Genomic DNA, 19,010 nt, shown 5'->3' on the forward strand with positions numbered 1-19,010 from the left:
CTTCATCTCAGATGCCTTCTTTGTTGCTGGCTCCTCCAAGCAGCCACCACCAGCCGGGCCATCCTGGATCCATACAGCACGTTCCTCATGGCCCCCACATGCACCCAATCCTCCTGTGCGCCTGTCATGCCTTAGGGACGGGGCCCCTCCCTGCTCTCCTTTATGCTGGAAACCACAGTCTTCCTACTGCTGTTAATTTTTTTCCCTGTTATTAATGTTTTTATGACTCAATGGCTGCTGAGAAATGGAAAAGAAACACTGCAAAGTTTGCTCATTGCATGTTTTCATTTTTAATTAAATAAGTCAAGTAAGCCATTAGGCGAAGAGTTCACATTCTATTCTGCAAAGCAGACCCTGAGCGCGGCTGGCAGCCAGCTCTCTCTGAAGGACAGCCCTGGTGTTGCCCAGAGACTGCAGATTGTGGCCACCGCAAGGATATCTGGGGACAAAGGGACTGGGGGCAGCAGGGGTGGTGCCAGAGGCAGAGTAGAATGAGCTATGCACACACACGTGGACACATACATACATGCCATGGCCTTGGATGCCAGAGAAGGGATCATGTGGCCACAAAACATGGCCCAGGGCCCAGGGTTTGTAGGACCCAGGAGGGAGCAGGGAGCCAGGCAAACTGGGCCTGGAGTATACAGAGGAGATGGAGCCTCTTGGTGTGCCCAGGCCAAGCCTGAGCTGGAGGAAGCAGGCTTCCCGGGTCATCCTGTCCCCATGAAGCATCTAGCTACAAAATGAGCCAGGCCTGAGGGTGGCGCCAGGACTGTATCCTTAGAAACATGTCATAAATTGACCTCCTATGCAGTTACAGGGTCCCCAAGGACAAGGTCAAAGGGTCTCAAAGCTCTTAAGTTGCCAATTCTGCTTCATGCTTTTGAGGTAGAGTAGCTTCCGCTATCTCTGAAACTGTGGGGAGTTGGCAGGGGATGTGGCTTCTCCCGCTGTCTGGCTAGACCATGTCCTAGGGATCTGCACAGACAAAGCCAGCACCTCTGGGCCCCGATTTCATCGCATGCTCCTCCCTTCAGTTGGTACAGAGCAATAGCCCTCTCACAAGCCCTTTCTCTCTCTGCCTCAGGGCTACCCCTGTGAGACCTCGATCCACTTAGCCTTGAGCCAGGATGAGGAGGGGATAGCCCCGGGACACAGCCATCTGCTCTTCTGCTGCTGTCCCTCAAGATCCAGTTCTCCAGGAACAGGCTCTCTAGTCAATGATAACAGCTCAGGGCTGGAAGAGGCTCTTAGGGTTTGGACCAGACCACTTCACGCCTCATCTCCACTCTCCCACCTGGCCAGGTCACCCTGTGACCTCGAGGTGCCTGCCCTCATTGGAGATATAGGAAAGGGTGCCACTGTCCCGGGCTTGACACCACCTTCTCCCTCCCAGCTCCATGCTAAAACTCCAAATGCATGACTCTGACCCCATCCGAGGAGTGGAAAGCCAGCAGTTACCCCCACCCTGCCACTGCTAAACCCCAAGGGCTCCCATGGCATTGCCGAGCCCCAGGGATGTTTCAAGGTCACACCCACCCCCTTAGCTGTCCTGTCTCAGACCCCTGGCAAAGGCAATGCAGCAGAAAGGGTCCTTGTGTCAAATCTTCAGATCAAAAGACAGAAACCAAGGGCTGCCTCAGACCATACCCCAGGGCTACTGTGCAGCTTGCTTTTGCTCTTCGTACCTTTGGAACCCTCTTTGGGTGTCCTCATTTGTATAGGCGTGAATGGTTTCGAGGATTATTATTTGTCTTTCTTGATTTGGGTACAGCTTTGAGTTCCTGCAAATGATATCGTCTGTCTCTTCACAAAATAAATAAATTAAGTCACTTGCAGTGTACACATTGGTGCAGACGGGGAGGTCCCAAAGGTCTGTTCTCAGTGCTGTCCTTGGAGAGCTGAGATGGAGACCTCGGCCCAGTGGCAGAGAGGAAACAGCTATTTGCTGTCCACCCAGGAGGGCCCCTAGGAAAAGCCCCACAGAGAAGGGCTGTCCCCTGCCCAGTCCCTCCTGCTCCCACCAGGGGACAAAGGAGAGAGGGGATGGGGGTGTTGGGATGAAGGACTGACATTCCTAGGCCTGTCAGAAACATCCTGGCCCACTTGGCCCCGTGGTCAAATTCCAGAGCTGGTGGTCCTTTGGACCCTGATTGAGAGCCAGCTCCCTGCACATCTCGCTCTCAGCCTGTGAAACCCAGGGCGGAAGGCTGCTTGCGTGACCCAAGTCCATGGTGCTGGGGCCCAGCAGCTCAAATTGGCAGGTGATAACAAGTCCCATAGGATGCCAGGGTCCTCACTTTTGCAAACAGCAGCTTCCCACCAGGACACTTGTTCCTTGCTCATTCATGGCAGCACTTTGGGGACACTTGCTGCTTGGTCATGAGGAAACGTGTCAGGGCCTGTCACATCCAGCTTCTTCTCTGGGACAGGTGAGGGCTGCTGCTCTGGCCTGCCCTGGACACTGAAAGAAGGCTGTTGGCTTCTGAGATCCATTCCACATGGGGCTCACAGGCCACCTAGGCTCGAATCCTCCTGGGGAAAGGCTCCCTTCTGTTCCTGGGCCCCTGCTAGGATCCAGGGCTCCCTGCTGCCTTCCCCAGGCACTGGCTCAGACTACTGCAGAAACAAAAGGGGAAACAGCCAGCAAACAAAAAAGACACCAAGCCATAAATAACTTGAAAAACCCCAAGTAAAACACCCAGCCCATCCTGAATTGAGCAATACTGTAGTCTTCCCAGAAACCTTCCCAGCCTAGCTGTAACCATGGGGACCGGCTGGCTGACCTCTGGCCATGTCCAGGGAGAAGCTTCTTAGGGAGATGCATTGTGATGTGACTCGTCTCTCCTGAGCACTCAGAACCTTAGCCTGGCCCCAGATGAAGCCTGGCTGAAAGAAGCAGGACCTATGAACTGTCTTTTGCCTCCAGGGAACGAGCTACTTCTGCCAGTCAGGCCCAAAGGAGCTTTCAAATATGGACAAGCTCCGGGCAAGCAGGGCAAGGGATCTGGGCTGCATCACGTGAGGCATGGCCAGACCTTCCAGGAACACCTGGCCTGCCAACCCAGGGATGTGGAGGTGTCAGAGGAGGTAGCCCTGAGAATCCAGGGCAGGCAGGGGTGTGGGCTGGGCAGTTCTTCATCCACCACTCAGCCCCAACACTAGCCAGGGAATAGTGTCCTTGCCCTTAAATGTTTCCTTCTCCTGCCCCTCCAAAATTGTGAGCATAATGAAGAAGCTTCTCTGTACGTACACATGTATGGGCTTGTGTTTTTATGACGCTCTTCAGTCTCTGTGTGGTGTGTACGTGTGTCTTTATGTACACATGTGCCCTGTAGCTCTGTACTGGGCTGGTGTTCATTGGTAACCAGCCCTGCTATTCCGTTTATTAAAATAGCAAATCAACTTGTAGTGGCTGGTAAAGAACCACTGTCACCAGATGAGCTTTAAATGTCCCCCTCCCCAGCCTGGGCTGTCCTGTTGTCCCCAAGCAGCTACCCAGATTCCCACCTTCTCCACAATCTGAAAGGGAAAGGTTAACACTGAGTACAGCAGGAGGTCTGAGCGGCTGGTCAGGGCCTAGGCCCCTTCTGGTGGTTAAGTATTTGGACTGCAGCCCACAGAGCCTCCAGGCACTGGTGTGTGTGTGTGTGTGTGTGTGTGTGTGTGTGTGTGTGTGTGTGAGAGAGAGAGAGAGAGAGAGAGGGAGAGAGAGAGAGAGAGAGAGAGAGAGAGAGAGCGCAGGATCAGGATGCAGCTTGTTAATGGGACAGAGCCTGCCTGGTCCTGCTGGGGAGACCAGAGGCCCTTAGATCTGGGTGGCCCTCAAGGGGACAGGGCCCCTGTTTGGCAAGAAACCCCAGGGCACACGCTGCCCGGGGAAGTTGGTGGCTGGGAGCTGAAGGCTACAGGAGGGGCTGGCTGCCCGCTTTGGGGGCGGCTGCTACCACCCACTGTCCTCTGTCAAGGCTGTGTCTCCTACTGGCCTGGGTGCAAGGAAGGCAGGGCAGGCCTTTTACAAGGAGGGGCACGCGGGGGCCCAGGCACCCTACGTGACCCAGAAGGTGCCCTGCTCCTCCAGCAGGCTGAGGGAGCGGTTGGTGAGGGAGGCGGCGTCCCTGGCGAGCTTGTAGCCGAAGAGGCGCATGGTAGGCGCGCAGGCAGCCTGAACCACCTGCGCCAGCTTGAAGGGGATGCTGAAGCGCCACTTCTCGAACTGCTCCGACGAGTTCTTCTGCGTGGAGTAGACGTCGCTGCCGTCGCGGGCTGCCTGGGTGTTCTTCTGGATCCAGTCCTCAACCTGCGGGGTCAGGGGGATGCCTGCGAAGCGGTACATCTCGCGTGCCTTCTGCAGCGGCCTGAGCGCCACGTCCTCGTAGCGCACCAGCATGTAGCGGCCGCGCAGCCAGGCCGGCTGGCGCAAGCCCAGCTCGGCAGACAGACGGATGCTCTCGCAGTTGCCCCGCAGCCGCTGCACCTCCTCCTCCCGCAGTCGGTCCTGCCCCTCCGCCAGCCACTTCTTCCAGGTCTCGTACTTGCCAGCGAAGGCCACCATGCGCGAGGCCAGCACGGCTCGGGGGTCGCGCACCAGCTGGATAACGCGCAGGTCCAGCCGGGGGTCCTCGGCCAGGGGCTGCAGGAATTCCAGCTGCCGGATGCGCACGGCCTTGAGGGCCATGTGGTCCTTGCGGCGACAGGCCTCGGCGGCCAGTGTCACGTTGAGGGGCCCGCAGCGGCGGTCCTTGCAGCGGTACTTCTCGGAGACTTTCTTGACAAAGGGCGTGCACACCGGGTCCTCACACAGCGAGCGGCTGGAGCCCCGGCGGAACATGAACTGGGTTAGGTGGGCCTCGGGCGGCGGGCTGATGAAAGGCTCCAGCACGTACAGGTCGCACAGGAACAGCTGCTGCAGCACGTCCCGGTATACCAGGGCGGAGGCTGCCGCGCTGGCTCCACCCGGCTCGAAGGACACCGTGCGCTCGATGTGCCACAGCGGCTCAAAGAGGTAGAAGATGTTGCCCTGCTGGTTGAAGAACTCGCCCACGAACGAGGAGCCCGTGCGGGTGGTGGCCATGAGCAGCACGTGGCGTCGCTGCCGGGGCTGGGCCGAGAACCGCAGGAATGGCTCCTCCAGCGCCTCTTGCGCCTGCGCCTGCGCCTCTCCCTGGGGCTCCACCCCCAGCTGCAGGCTGAGGTTGTGCAGGCGGCTCTGCAGCTGCGAGAAGGCGGAATCAAGCTCGCTCAGGGACACGAGGGACGCGTTCTCGGCCAGGATCAGGGCTGGGTCGGTGCTGTTGGCATCTGCCAGGGACTGGGGGATCTGCTTCAGCTTGTCTGAGACCCTGTTGAGGACAGAGGGAGACGGGGATCAGTATCCGATTTGGGAGATGAGCAGTCTTCCAGGCTGATCACCCACCGCCTATCCCAGCTGGGTCCCCGTGGAAGCAGAGCTGGAGGCAAGGATTTGAATCTGTGTAGTTCATTTGGAACACGATCACGGGAAGAATGGGAAATGTGAGGGACAGTCGCACCCTGGCGCTTCTGGCTGGCCAGTGCAGGCAGGAGAGTGCTCTAGGGTATAGGGGTGCAGGCGTCTGCAGTAGGACTTGGCCAGTTCATACTGAGGGACCCAGGTGGGCAGTCACTGTATGGCACCTGTCAGTCTGTGCAGGGCTTGTCCTTGGGAGAACAGGTCTAAGAAATGAGGGCAGGTCCACTGCAGTATCCTAACAATTCAGTGGAGGGTGGGGGGATCCTCAGAGTAGCCTATTTGAAGGACATTGTGCTGGACTGGAGCAGTACCCAACTTAGGCAGCTGCACGTGGCAGCCCTACCCACCAGACTGTCCACATCAGGACCCTGCCTTCCCACAGGTTCACCCTCATTCATAACACCAAGACCTGTAAAGGGGATGTGCTGCTACTGTGAGCCATCATTCCAGGCCAGGAAGTCCATTAATAATAACATGTAGTCACAGCCAGCAAATACCAGACAGCAGCCACCTGCCAGAACTGGGCTAAACCCTCTCACGTCTTCTCGGTTAGTCTTTCGAACAAGGTAAGTCCAATCATCAGCCACAGCCACAGAAGAGCCGCCAGAGACTCAGAAAAGTGAAGGGCTTGCTCTCCTAAACTCTCCACTGGAAGGTCCCAGCCTGGGGTGCCATCTCAGCTGCCTGAGTCCAGAGCCCAAGCTCCCATGGGGAGTCAAGAGGGGTGCACCTGACCCCCTGCAGGCCCACGGGAAGCCCCGCAGTCACCTCTGTCCACACCCCACCTTGCTGAAGACTTGCTCTGGGACCCTCACCTCGATATGATTTTATTCTCCTTTTCAATGAAGACAAAAACTACCACCACGAAAGCCAGGAAAAGGGCATATTTGCTCCTCATCCTCAGGCTGTGCACAAAGTCCCGGTGGTCCTGGGGCACAGCGAGTCCTTTCTCCATGGGGCTGTGGGCTGTGGGGCTTCTCAGCAGCTGCAGGCACTCAACCCGGGAGCGGCACTCGGGACCCAGGCCGTCTTCTTTGGGTAGGGTCACCCTCATCCTGTGGAGAGACTGGCAGTCAGAACACTGGGTCTGTAGATGGGGACACAGAGGGCACCTGTCTACCGGGCTTTTAGGGTACCAGCTGTACCTAGCATCAGGACCCTGGTTCACTCTCAAGCCAGACTACACCCCAGGGGACTGGAGGTGTCTGTTTTTGTGGGGAGTGAGACAGAGTGTCAATATGTAGTTCAGGCTGCCTCAAACTTGCGGCAGTCCTCCTGTCCTGCCTCAGCCTCCCAAGTGCTGGGTTTATGGGCCTGTGCCAGACAATTGACTTTACTATTGTTTTTTACAGGAACACAAAGCAAGTCTTTATCTTAGCAGGGGCAAATCATTGACTTTAAAGCAATATGCCACACCACATCGGCAGCAGCTCCTACATCTTGTGTTTACCAGGTCTCTGGATTGCACCAAGAGGCCAAGCAGAGGATGGGGATGTAGCTCAGTGATGCAGCGCTTGCCTAGCACGCACGAGGGCCTGGGTTCCAACCCCAGCACCCTAAGTGGGAACAAAAGGCCAAGGCCAGGGGCCCAGGACTGGGCTCAGTGGTGCCGCTGCCTGCCTCGCAGGCGCAAGGTCCTTAGTTCAATCCCTGGTACCCAAAAAATAAAAAATAAATAAATAAATAAATAAATAAAAGGCCAAGGCGAGAGCTTGGCCCATCCACTGGGGTTAGGTTTGTGTAATCCACCTGAGGATACTGGGACAAAATTACTTGGTGATGCGTTTCTCCTAAGATGTCCTCCTCGTTAAGTGACACAGGACTTAGACAGAAAAGAATGACCCTTACAGCATAAATGTTTACAATAGCTAGAAGACTAGAAACAACTACATAAAAAATGGTGGGCATCCATGCAATGGTTTATTAAGTGGGCACAAAAAATGAAGTGGATCTATAAAATGTCCATGTGAATAATCCACAAAATAGAGTTTTAAAAAGTGAGGTGCAGACCTGGGGTGTTTATGAAGGAGATGTAGGACAGGGCAGCTCAGACTGTACTGTTGATGCTTCCGACTGGAAGGTCCTCTGTCCCAGCGGTGTCCTGGGGCTCTTTGAGGCCTAATAGCACCCCTGGCCGCCTCTCACCAGCAGCAATGTCTCAGGACACTGTCAAATGTGCTCTGGGGCCGGAGGTGCCAAAGCATCCCAGGCTGAGAACCTCTGAGGCAGGTGAGCCCATTTGACAAGAAACTAGTGAGAGAAAATGCAGATGAGGGACAGCCAGAAAACTTGTCCTGTGGGGAAGTCAGCGAGAGGCGAGAGGGAGAGGCGAGTTGCTGAGCGCTCCCTCTGGGGAGTGGAGGTCCCCAGAGCTAGAGGAGCTTCCTGAGTGTGGGCGGGGACAGAGGGGCCCAGAAAGGATGAGGGCACAGGCTGGCAGGAGGACAGTGGAATGGAAGGGCCCTCTTTTCATCTCCTGGGCCTTTCCCTGTGCATGTGTCACACAAGTGTTCTGAGTGTCTCTGGCCTAGGCACTGGGATGTAGCAGAGAACAAGCAGACATGGTTGGCGTCCTCGTGGGACTTGCAGTCTGGATGTGAGACAGGTGGCTGGCATTTACTGAGTGGTGTCATGCTAAGCCCTCAATGAAGCCCTAGGGGTAGCAATGGACCCATTTCACAGACAAGGAGACTGAGGTTGAGAGAGGCTGAGGCACTTGCCTGAGCTTCCTCCAGCAGCAAGCAGCTGACCCCTTGGAGCCTCGGTGACTCAAGCCTCTTGGTGCCCAGGGGCCCTTATAGCACATGGGTGGGTGGGGGGCTTTCCAGCTGGTGGCTTGTTCATCTCCTTTTCCCAGACCTCCCTGCTTGGGTCTGAGTGTGAGATGCCCAATGGGCCCCATTCCCCCTGCACCCCATTTAGCCTGTCTCATTCCAAGGGTGAAACTTAACAGCATATCTCCAGGGTGCGAGGTGCTAAGACCCCAGCTTTCTGCCCTCCCAGCTCTTGGGTGAGGGTGGCCAGTGTCTGATGATGTGTGGGACACCGAAGGCGCTGGTGTCAGAAGTCCAGGATTCTAGTCCTTCCTGAGTCACTACCATAATGTGCAACCCTGTGTGACTTAACCTCTCTGGGTCTCAGTTTCTTCCCTGTAGCATGAAAAGGGCAGTCCCTACCACATAAAGATGCTGCAAGAAACATGTGTGGTGCATGACAAGTTTTGGTTAAATGAGAGAGAGAGAGAGAGAGAGAGAGAGAGAGAGAGAGAGAGAGAGAGGGAGAGGGAAAGAGAAGGGAGAGCAGGGTGGAGCAAGGGGAATGGCCCAGCTGCCTTCCCCCTTCCCAGTCTAATAACTTTGAGATCGAGGACTTGGGTTGCCGTGATGACAACCTTTCTTCCCCTCCCTTCCGGGGACTTTCTATCTTTGAGTTGCTGTTCCAGCCTCCTCACCCCAGAACAATGCAGCGCTCCTAAGATCATTTCCCCACATTGCCCTAAAAGGAAGCATTGAGGCTGAAAACTGGCTGGCATGAAACAAGGCAGGCTGGTAGCTCGGCCCTGTCCCAGGCAGGCTGCTTCTGTTTTGCTTCAGAGCCCAAGGGGCAGGTGGCAGGCAGGAGAGGGGGTCTGCAGATTCCAGGAGGGATGTGGCAGTTCCCCAAGTCCAGAAGTAGGAGGACACAGGTGCCAGGAGGCCACAGGGTCATGAGGGAGTGGGACAGGGCCCAGGCTGGGCCACTTGGCAAAGGCCCTGCCAGAACCTCCCCCACCTGAGGCCGTGCACGGAGCTGGCTGTGACATCCATGACACCGGAGGAACACTGGTCCACCTCCCTGGAGTGAGTGTCGGTGTAGAGGTTGCCCTGCCCACCTGGCCTGCCGTCTCTGCCTCCTCCCCCGCCACTGTGCGACAGCCCAAGAGAAGGTGGCATCCCTCTGCCTGGGTGCCCGTGGAGGCCATACTGCAGGGCACTAGGTGAGTGGCAGCTGCCAGCCCAGCTCTGCATGCTGGAAGTAAACGGCAGAGGCAGGCAGAGGAACCGGAGCAGAGTTCTCTGGCAGCCACCAAGAGCACACAACACACCAGGCCCTAGCAGGCACCAGGCCCTAGCAGACACTGGGAGCTGGGAGTCCCTTGCGTGAGTAGTGCCTGGCTCTGCCCCCAGGAGCCAAGGATGGGTTGGGATGTGTCCTCACTGGCCACCACACAGCTCTGCTGTGCCCTCTCCATCTGGCTTCTGCCTGCCCTGCAGCAATGGCCCCAGTACTGAGTGGCTGCTTCACGGCCGCTGCTGCTGGCCTCCACCTCCCCTTTGGGACCCCAAGTGGGCCCAACATCTGTCCTCCACTGAACCCTTTCCCTAGGTGATGGCAGCCACGCCCAACCCACCCACTCACCTTTCTGGGTCCTCTCAGCAGTTAGATCTTTCCACGCAATCCCACCCACCTCCTGTTCTGAACTCTTCCTGCCTCAACATGAAGCCCCAGGAGCGCTGATCAGGCAGTGCTGTCTCTCCCGCCAGGGCCGCAGGCAGCTCCCTCTGCACAGCTGGTGCCTCTGCCCTGAGGCTCTTCCAGACCCCTGGGGCGCTTCAGGACTCAGCTCTGAGATCCCCTGCTCCCAGTCCTTCCAGGCCACCAGCTTCTTGTCGGCATGGCATCGATGCCACCCCCACCCCCATTTCCCTATGCATCCTGTTCATTTCCTTCCAGGAATCCACAGGAATGTCCCCCCACCTTTGTGTTCCTAGGACCAGGAATGGCGCCCCACATAGAGCAGCTACTCTGTGATTACTTGCACAAAATGTTTAATCACTCCAGGTTGGTGGAAAATATGAAGACAGCTGGGCGTGGTGGTGTATGCCTATGATCCCAGCGCTTGGGAGGCTGAGGCAGGGCCAGCCTGGGCTACAGAGTGAGTTCAAGGCCAGCCTGAGGTACATAATGAGACTAGAGCCTGTCTCAAAAAACCAACCCTCCTCCCTCAAAAAAAAACCGAGAAAGCGCAAGCTTGCGATAGAGAGAGAGAGAGAGAGAGAAAGAGAGAGAGAGAGAGAGAACAAGATGAAGAGAAAGAGGAAAAGGAAGAAGAAACCGCAGTTGCTGCATGGGTGTACCATGTACACATGCTGGGAGCTTGAACATGCACACTACAGTGTGTGCCAGGAAGCTATGCTGGGAGCCTCGAGTAGGAAGCGCTCAGAGATAGGTGTGCCCTAGAGGCAGAACGCTCCGCAATCTCTCCTATCAACTCCCAGACCCTCCGTTCCGCCCCTCACAGCTGTGTGCTAATGCAGGAGAGGGAACAGCTCAAGGCAAAAGGGAAGGCTGGGGGAAGAGGGCTCAGGCCTGCAAGCTGCTGCAGGCGGGCACCCCTTCCCTCCCGGCTTCCCCTCGGGTCCTTCTGCTGGCCTCCTTCAGGACTTGGCAAGGAGCCTCCTCGATAGGCAATAGAGCAAGATTTCCCTGTGCATGGCCTCCAGCCAGGCCCGACCAGCAGGGCCCCTACATGGATGGCTGCCCAGCCCTGCTGCCCCTAGGGAAGGTGGGTGAGCAGCGCAGCAGGAAGGGGGCTGGGAGGGAGCTTTGATAAGAGCCGGCCTTGCCAGGTCTTGCATCAGGCTGCAAAACTCCACTCCCCTCACTTGCTTGCTGGGGCCAAGAGTGCAGAGGGGATGGGGACTCAGCAGGCCCAGCTCACATCCTTTCCCGGGAAGGGAGGAGGAGGAGCTGCACAGAAAGAGGGGCTGAGCCAGGAAGAGCTGGCAGGATGGAGAGAACCCCATGCTGGAGCCCAGACGCTCTGAGTCTGTCTATGGGGCGGGGGTGGGGTGGGGGGGTGGTTGTTAGGGTGTCTGGCCAGAAAGCTGGTTGTGGTGGTCCACGCCTCCCAGCACCTGGGAGGGGCCCTGTGAGCTGTCCCTGCATCACCGGAGAGGGGATGGAAGGCAGGCAGGGATGTCCCAGGTCTCTGGCAGGTAGGGGAGGGAACAGGAGCACCTGTTGGCCTGTCCAGGAGAGGCACTGTCTGGTGGGGACATCCAGAAATGGTGTGGGAAGCCCACACTCCCATCTCAAGCTTAGTTCTGATAGAAGAATAAATGCCCAGAGGCTACGGAGTGGCCCAGTGAGGGGAAGTGGGAAGGAAGGGCAGGCTGTAGTCAAGGTACCCTAGCATCCCAGCTTCCAGGCTCCAACTTCCCCTCCCAAGAATGAACTCATCTCAGCTGGGGCTGATAGTGCACACCTGTCATCCCAGCACTCTGGGAGGCTGAGCAGGATTGCAAGTTTGAGCTCAACCTGGACAACTTAGCAAGATTCTGTCTTAAAATAAAAACTAAAAGGGCCAGAGATGTAGCTCTGTGCAAAGGCCCTGGGTTCAATCCCTAGTACCTGTCTCCTAGAATGAACTCACCACGCCCTCCCTTATGTCCAACCTCAACCTCAGCCAGACAGAGACAGTAGCAGGTGGAGGTCTGTCACTTGTGTGTCAGTGGCTGGTTGTGTCTCTGATCGGCCAGAAGCCCAGGTGGACAGTGGGGCTGGGGACAAAAGAGAGAGGTAGAGGGGAGAAAGGGGGCTGCCGCCTTGAAAACGCTGTGGCTCAGACCTAAGTGAGCCAAGGTAACCCATCCCTTTACTCCCAGGCCCATTTTCCTTCCAGACTTCACACTCCCAAATTCCTAAGCATCTTAAAGACACTGTACATCCAGGAACTCCAAAAGTTACATCAAAGACTTCCTTTTTGAAAATGTATAACTAATTGGTATATCATCTCTAAACTTCAAATGCATATCAACAGTTTGTATTTTAGCCAAGTTGATAGAGCCAACTTCTGCTTTAACCCACTAGTGGGCAACATGACCCTAAGGAAACAGACACTCAGTAAGTAATAAATACGCAAAGAATGAACCTCCTAGGGCTTCCTCTTACACTTGATCTTAGCCAAAAGGCAGAGAACCGGTTAGAGCTTCCTCAAGGATGGCCTGAGCACACAAATGCCCCCCAGTTTTGGACCACGTTGTACCTCAGCCCTCAGGCGCCCACACTATTTCCTTTTGAGAGTGTTTCTCTAATGCGGCCTAGTGAATCCACCTCTCACTGACAGGTCCTAAAATTCTTTTCCAGGACAAGAGTCAAGAACTTGCCCAGAAAGCTGGGTGTGGTGGTGCATGCCTATAATTCCCACACTTGGGAGGCTGAGGCAGGAGGATCTCTGTGAGTTTGAGGCCAGCCTGGGCTACATTTACAAGACCCTGTCTCAAAAAACTAAAGACCCCAAAACAAATCCCAAACAACACCACCAAAACCTGAGTTGAGTCCCCATCTTCTCTTTAGTGGGACTACCTTGGACACCATCTGGTGACAGGAGGATGTGGGGAGCATACTCTTTCTCTGCCCAGTGGATGTGGTCACTTTCCACAGGGACCCAGGAAACAGCCAGCCTCCCTCTTTTTTTTTTTTTTGGTACTGGGGATTGAACTCCGGTCCTTGTGCTTGCAACAGCCTCCCTGTCTGCGAAGGCACCTCTGGTGTGTAAGCCCCATCTGCCCAGCAGGAGCCAGGGTGAGGCCGGTGCTCAGGATGCCCCTCACTACACGGTGGGCACCTGGGCAGGGGTCTGGACACCCAGATTCACCGGCAAGGATGTACATTAGCCCAGGGGTGGGCTCATGCAGAGCTAGCTGTAGGATGTGACAGTGGTTTTTATTTTATACTCTATGTTTTTGAATTTTTGATGACCATGCTGTGCTTCTGTAATAACCTTTAAAACTTAATCTGAAATCTCAAAAGAGGAAGTAAGATTATTTAGGAAGTGCTACGAAAAAATGCATGGATATATGGTGAGCCTGTAGTCCCAGCTACTCGGGAGGCTGAGGCGAGAGGATTGCTTGTTCAGTGGATTTCAATTCCGAAAGCTGAAAGGAGCTCTGGGGATGAAAGTGGGGATGGCTGTGAAACCATGTCTGTGTACTTAATGTCACCGAATTACGCACCGAGCACGGTAAACTTTATGTGCTTTTACCACAATGAATTGAATAAACACCAGCACCTGTGGCCAGGAGGTAAGGGGCACAGAGGACTCTGGGGGCCCTGGTTCTTGCCTTGGGTGGCAGTCCCGTCCTCTGCTGCCCCCACAGCGCCTGGCACAGTGCCCGGCTCAGGTCAGGGCTCCATAAATATCTGTGAGGCGAATGAATGGACTCACACTGTCCTGCGGGCGCAGCTGCTCCTCTCACAGGTTGGTCTTCTCTCCCCAGTGTTAACAGTGTACTGGGCACATACGAGGTGCTTGGTTAATCCTCCCCCAAGGACAGAATGTGGGCAGAGAGTTAATGCCTCCCCCAGAAAGGTGCTCATGTCCTCCCACTACACCAAAAAGCCGGGACACACTAGTAGCTACTGTTGCAGTCTAGTTCCTTAAAAAAGATGTGTGCATGCATGCACACACACAAGCACACACATGCACACACAGCTGGGTGTGTTGGTGCATGCCTGTGATCTCAGTACTTGGGAGGCTGACGCAGGAGGATCATCATGAGTTCAAGGCCACCTTCGGCATATAGCAAGTTCAAGGCCAGCCTGGACTACATAGCAATACCCTGCCTCAAACAAACAAACGACACACGAACACACAGGAAGAGCCTTAGTGAGCAGTGATGACATTAACAGAGCTTCTCTCCTGAGCTGGGATGCTTTGGGTTTTCTTCCTTCACCTAGCATATTGGAGTTCCTGTGAACCTGAACCTTTCCGAGACCAGTTTTCTCGTCTGTGAGATGTGGACTCTGCCTGCACTGTCTGTACACAGCAGTCCTGAGGAATTCAGTGAAACTATGCCCAGGAGATGCCTCACCTGGGCCTAAGATGTGCAAATCGGTCCAGGCATTCGCTGAGGGCCTGATTCGGTGGCCTGCACACTGGTAGCAAGTGTTGGAATGGGGGCTCTGAGTGCCCCCTAAAACACCAAGACGAAGGCAACAGTGTAGCCCGACTAGCCATTCCTCAGGCAGAGCCACCACATGGTCACATTCCAGACGGCATCTGGCCCTGGGCATCTCATCGTGCCCCTCACCTTATGTGGAGACAAACTGGCTGTCTTTCCCTGTCCCAGAACTGCAGCCCCTGTGCCCCAGGGCAGCAGCTCGTGGGCCAGAAATGCCACAGCCAGACCTCAGGCCAGAGCTTCTCACAAAGCAGCCTGGCTTTCCAGTTTCATTGCACCAGGTTGAATATCCCTTATCGGAAAGGCCTGGATTTGATTTGGGAATGTTTGCCTGTACCTCACGAGATATCTTGGAGGTAGCACCCAAGTTTAAACATAAAATTCATTTCTCTTCCACATACATCCTATGCATATACCCTAAAGGTGATTTTTAATAATCTTGTGCATGAAACAAACTTTCATGATGTGGAATTTTCCATGTGTAGTGTCACGTTGGTGTTGAAAGTTTCACATTTGGGAGTGTTTCAGATTTCAGATTTTCAGATTAGGTACATTCAACCTGTATTTTCCCTCTGCTGTGTACATATGAAAGAGTTTCTTTCTGAGAGGTTCAGGCAAAATCTGGCCTGTACCCTACTCATTAATCAGAGAAAACATAGTTCTTTTCCTAACATTGCAGAACATCAGGACTGGGAAAGGGTTGGAAGTTTTCAAATTCACCCCTCCTACTTTTCATTATGGAAAGGTAGGCTCCAAAAGGTGCTTGACCCAAGTTTAAACTGGGTGGTAACAAAACTCAAACTATAACCTGGTTTTCCTGCCTCCCAGATTAGTGATGCCCTTGGTCAACATTTATCCCCCTGCTACACATGGTTCAGCCTACTCAGGGCCCTTCCTTCAGCATAGGGACAGCAGATACAAGGCACACATCCCACTACTCAGCATCCTATGCCCACAGCAGACATCACTAATCAATCACCACCTTCTTTCTCCAGCTGAGACTGAATGAACTATATATACCTTCTCAATGCAGGTCCAATCCATTGGAATTGGCACAGGAGACAAAAGCTATTTTCCCTTCCAACTGCAGAGGGTGTTCTTTGGCTACCAAATTCCACACCATGCCTTATTTCCACATTCTACCATGTGACATCACACCATGACACCATCTGAATTCCTACTCTGCTCTCCCTTCCTTACATAAACCTTCCATTCAAGAGGTCTTGTATCTCCAGCCTTCAAGCTTCTGGCCCATAAATAACTACTGAACAAACATCATGGATCACATTGTGAGGTTAAAAATAGTTAAAAGTATCAAAGTCTGCACAAAATTTGCTTTTTGAAAAGGACAGTAATGAACCCAATGTTTTCTTGTTCTTTTTTTTTTTTCTTGGTACCGGGGATCAATCTTGGGTCCTTCTGCTTGCAAGCCAGGCGGTGGAACCACTGAGCTAAATCCCTGGCCCAACCCAATGTTTTCTTATCTCTTATCCTCCTCTGTCCATGGCTTAGTTCATGATTTCACAAACGAGAAGAGGAGCTGGAGTTATAGTGGGCTGGGAAACTGCAGAGAAAACTGCTGCCAATCCATTCCACACCACAGCTGGCAAAGATCTTGACACAGCTAATTTTATATTATTACTCACAGGTCTTGATGTATTTTTATGAATATCAGCCAAAAGAAAAGTCTGGGATCTTCCCCACAGAAGGTTTTTGGTTTAGGTAAAATTTGGGCAAGGCCACTGGGATGTGCCTTGAGTGTGAACACAAACTTCTTTCTTTATTGCAGAAAAAGGTGGAAAGCAAATGCTAAAGGAAGCATAGGTGTACAAATCGGAACCATGCAATGCCATTTTTTCTCGCATTTGACTGGCAAAGAATGAGCATCTGAGAATGTGCTGTTTGGTGAAGTTCTGGGGAACTCTGGCAGAGCTGTGGTGCTGGTCGAGGGCCCTTGTGTCCTTCTACACTGCCAGCCTCTCCTGGTCAGTGGGCTGGAGGTGAAAGTGATAGGAGCCACCTCAAGGCCTGGTTCCTAAAGCTAGTCTCCACACTTCTCAGAGGCTGTCTTCCCTGGCTTGCTACATGTAACAGTTGGTTCAATTCAAGGTGGAAGCAGCAGGACCCATTGGTGCTGCTCAGACAGCCACCCAATCTGCTGCAGTTGTGCTGCAAGCCGTTGCTGGGTTCAGTTTTGGGTCCTGAGATTTGGGTCCAGTTGTTTCTGCGGCAGAGCCTGTCTGGTCCAGACGAATACATAAGATTTTCCCATCATGCTCCTGGGGGTCCTTTTTGAAGGAAAGGTTTGCTGAGACATCAGTTTATGATATGCATATTCTTTGCTAGAGTCTGAATGTGTCCCTCCAAAATTCTTATGTTGAAATCTAACCCTTATTGTATTGCTATTAACAGGTAGGGCCTTTGGGAAGTGACAAGGTTGTGACTAAAGCCCTGCAGTACAAGGGATTCATGGCCACTCGTTCACTCGCTCTACTGGGTGAGATCACAGCAAGAAGGCACCATCTTGGAAGCAGACAGCGAGCCCTCATTAGGCACAGAATCCGCTGGCAACTTGAACTTTGGACTTTTCAACCTCTAGAGCTGTGCACAGAAAGTTTCTGTTATTTATAAATCTCCTGGTCTAGGGTATTTTGTTTGGTTGGGTTGTTTTTTTGGTACTGGGGATCAAGCTCGGGACCTTGCACTTTCCAGGCAGGAGGTGGAACCACTGAGCTAAATACTTAGCCCTTAGGGTATTTTGCTATAACAGTCCCACAGATGAAAATATTCTTTGCCCCAGAAGTTCTAACTGTAGGAATTAATCTTGCAGGGCCATTGGCCCAGGTAACAACAGGAACACACACAGCAGTGAACTCTTCATAACCACAAAAGGCTGACCATGACCTTGATGCACATTAACTGGAGAAAACAGACTGTTAGATAAATGGATACATGTAGGTACATTTATCAGTGAGTTTTCTAATGCTTAAAAAGAAAGAGGCAGTCTGTACAGGCTGATATGAAATGGCTAGTCAAGATATGAATGGTAAAACCCAGGGCAAAGGCATTTGTGGTATGCCACCAAATGTATGAAAAATGCAGATACAAATGTTGCCACATACTTGGGATATCTCTAGAGACAGAAACAAGAAACTGGCAAGTCATTGAGGAAACTGAGGGATGGGGTTAAGAACTGGGACTTATTTTAACTTATATTCTTCTCTTATTTGATTTTGTTTTTGTTGTTGTTGTTTTGTTTTTGAGACAAGGTCTCACTATATAGCTCAGACTGGCCTTGAACTCACTATGTAGTTCAGGCTGGCCTCAAACTCATGGCAAGCCTCCTGCCTCAGCCTGCCAAGTGCTGGGACTACAGGCCTGCACCACAACACCTGGCCCTATTGTTTGAATTGTTATCATGTTTATTACCCTTTAGATGGTGAATGTACCAGGTTTCTAGCATAACAAGATGCTGTTAACCTGAGGACAATAAATGGTTTTCATGCCCTGACCAAAAATCAACAGGCTGGTGTTGGCAGCCTGACACACTGTGCTGAGAACAATTCTGAAGTCAAGCTTGTTTTCCGTGGAAAGAAATATGGTGGTTGATTAGTGATGTCTGCCATGTGTATGGAAGAAGGGAGGGGGTGGCCTGTGTGCCACAAATTTCCTGTTGGTGCTTTAGGAGGAGCATGCTAAGGGAGGCTAAGACTCTTCTGAGCCCTAGAGTGCTCCCTTCCACCCTGCATCCCTCCAGTGCCTTACTGTTTTGTTTTGGTCATGCTCATTACTGCAAAATTCTGTGCTTATTTGTGAGCTTCTGTGAGTTGTATTAATTAGCAGCCCTTCAACCAGAAATGTGTGCTTGTAATAAACATATGCTTGTTCCTATGTGAACAACACTTGAGAGAAGCACATGCGAGCCAGGGCTGGAGGGGAACCGTGGCCCTCAATGTGGGTACACAGCTCCATGACAGGATTTCTGAGGTGGCTGGGTGCAGAACTCTCAGCGCATCAGCCCAGGATCCGCGATCCCTGCTCTGCTCTACTCACTGATCTTCCTAAGGAAACTGAGCTTTTCTTCTCCTCGACAATGTTCAAGCGAGGGTCAGACAGAGAGGAACATTGCTTTTGCTCCCTACCTTCTTCCCACCCTGCTTCTGAGTGTTTCCTGTCTAAGAGGAAACAATATGAATGTTTTAGGGAAGTCAGCCAGCCCACAGCTTCCTAAAGCCCCATTTATTTATTTTAAATTTTTTTTTTGGTACCAGGGATCGAACTGGGGACCTTGTACTTGCGCAGCAGGCACCGGAACCACTGAGCTAAATCCCCAGCTATATTTTAAATTTTAATTTAAATTGTTTGGTTTTTTGAGAGAGAGTCTCACTATATATCTCAAGCTGAACTCGAGGCAATCCTCCTGGCTCAGCCTCCTGAGTTATAGGCATTATAGGGTTATAGGCATTCACCACCACACTCAGCTTAAAGTCCCATTTCATGGCCTCATTGACAGCAGGAAGGGGTTTGCTCCTGTGACATAAAGAGGAGCCCCAGCCCAGCGCCAGCGCTTCTCT

General features: G+C 53.1%; 1 protein-coding gene across 1 annotated transcript in view; it reads right to left on the reverse strand.

The window, feature by feature from the left end:
* Positions 1-266: 266 nt before the first annotated feature.
* Chst3 (carbohydrate sulfotransferase 3) overlaps positions 267-19,010 on the reverse strand; it is a 35,682-nt gene continuing 16,938 nt past the window's right edge. Inside the window, exons 2-3 of the mRNA XM_004846234.4 lie at positions 6,307-6,546; positions 267-5,342 (exon numbers count right to left, since the gene is read on the reverse strand). Of these exons, the coding sequence (XP_004846291.2) occupies positions 4,049-5,342; positions 6,307-6,545 (1,533 nt within the window). The 5' untranslated portion in view covers position 6,546 and the 3' untranslated portion in view covers positions 267-4,048. The remainder of the gene's footprint in view (positions 5,343-6,306; positions 6,547-19,010) is intronic.

Source organism: Heterocephalus glaber, unplaced genomic scaffold, assembly GCF_053883595.1.
Source record: "Heterocephalus glaber isolate CG9 unplaced genomic scaffold, H.glaber_assembly_v1.0 deba00001497, whole genome shotgun sequence".
Taxonomy (NCBI): Eukaryota; Metazoa; Chordata; class Mammalia; order Rodentia; family Bathyergidae; genus Heterocephalus; species Heterocephalus glaber.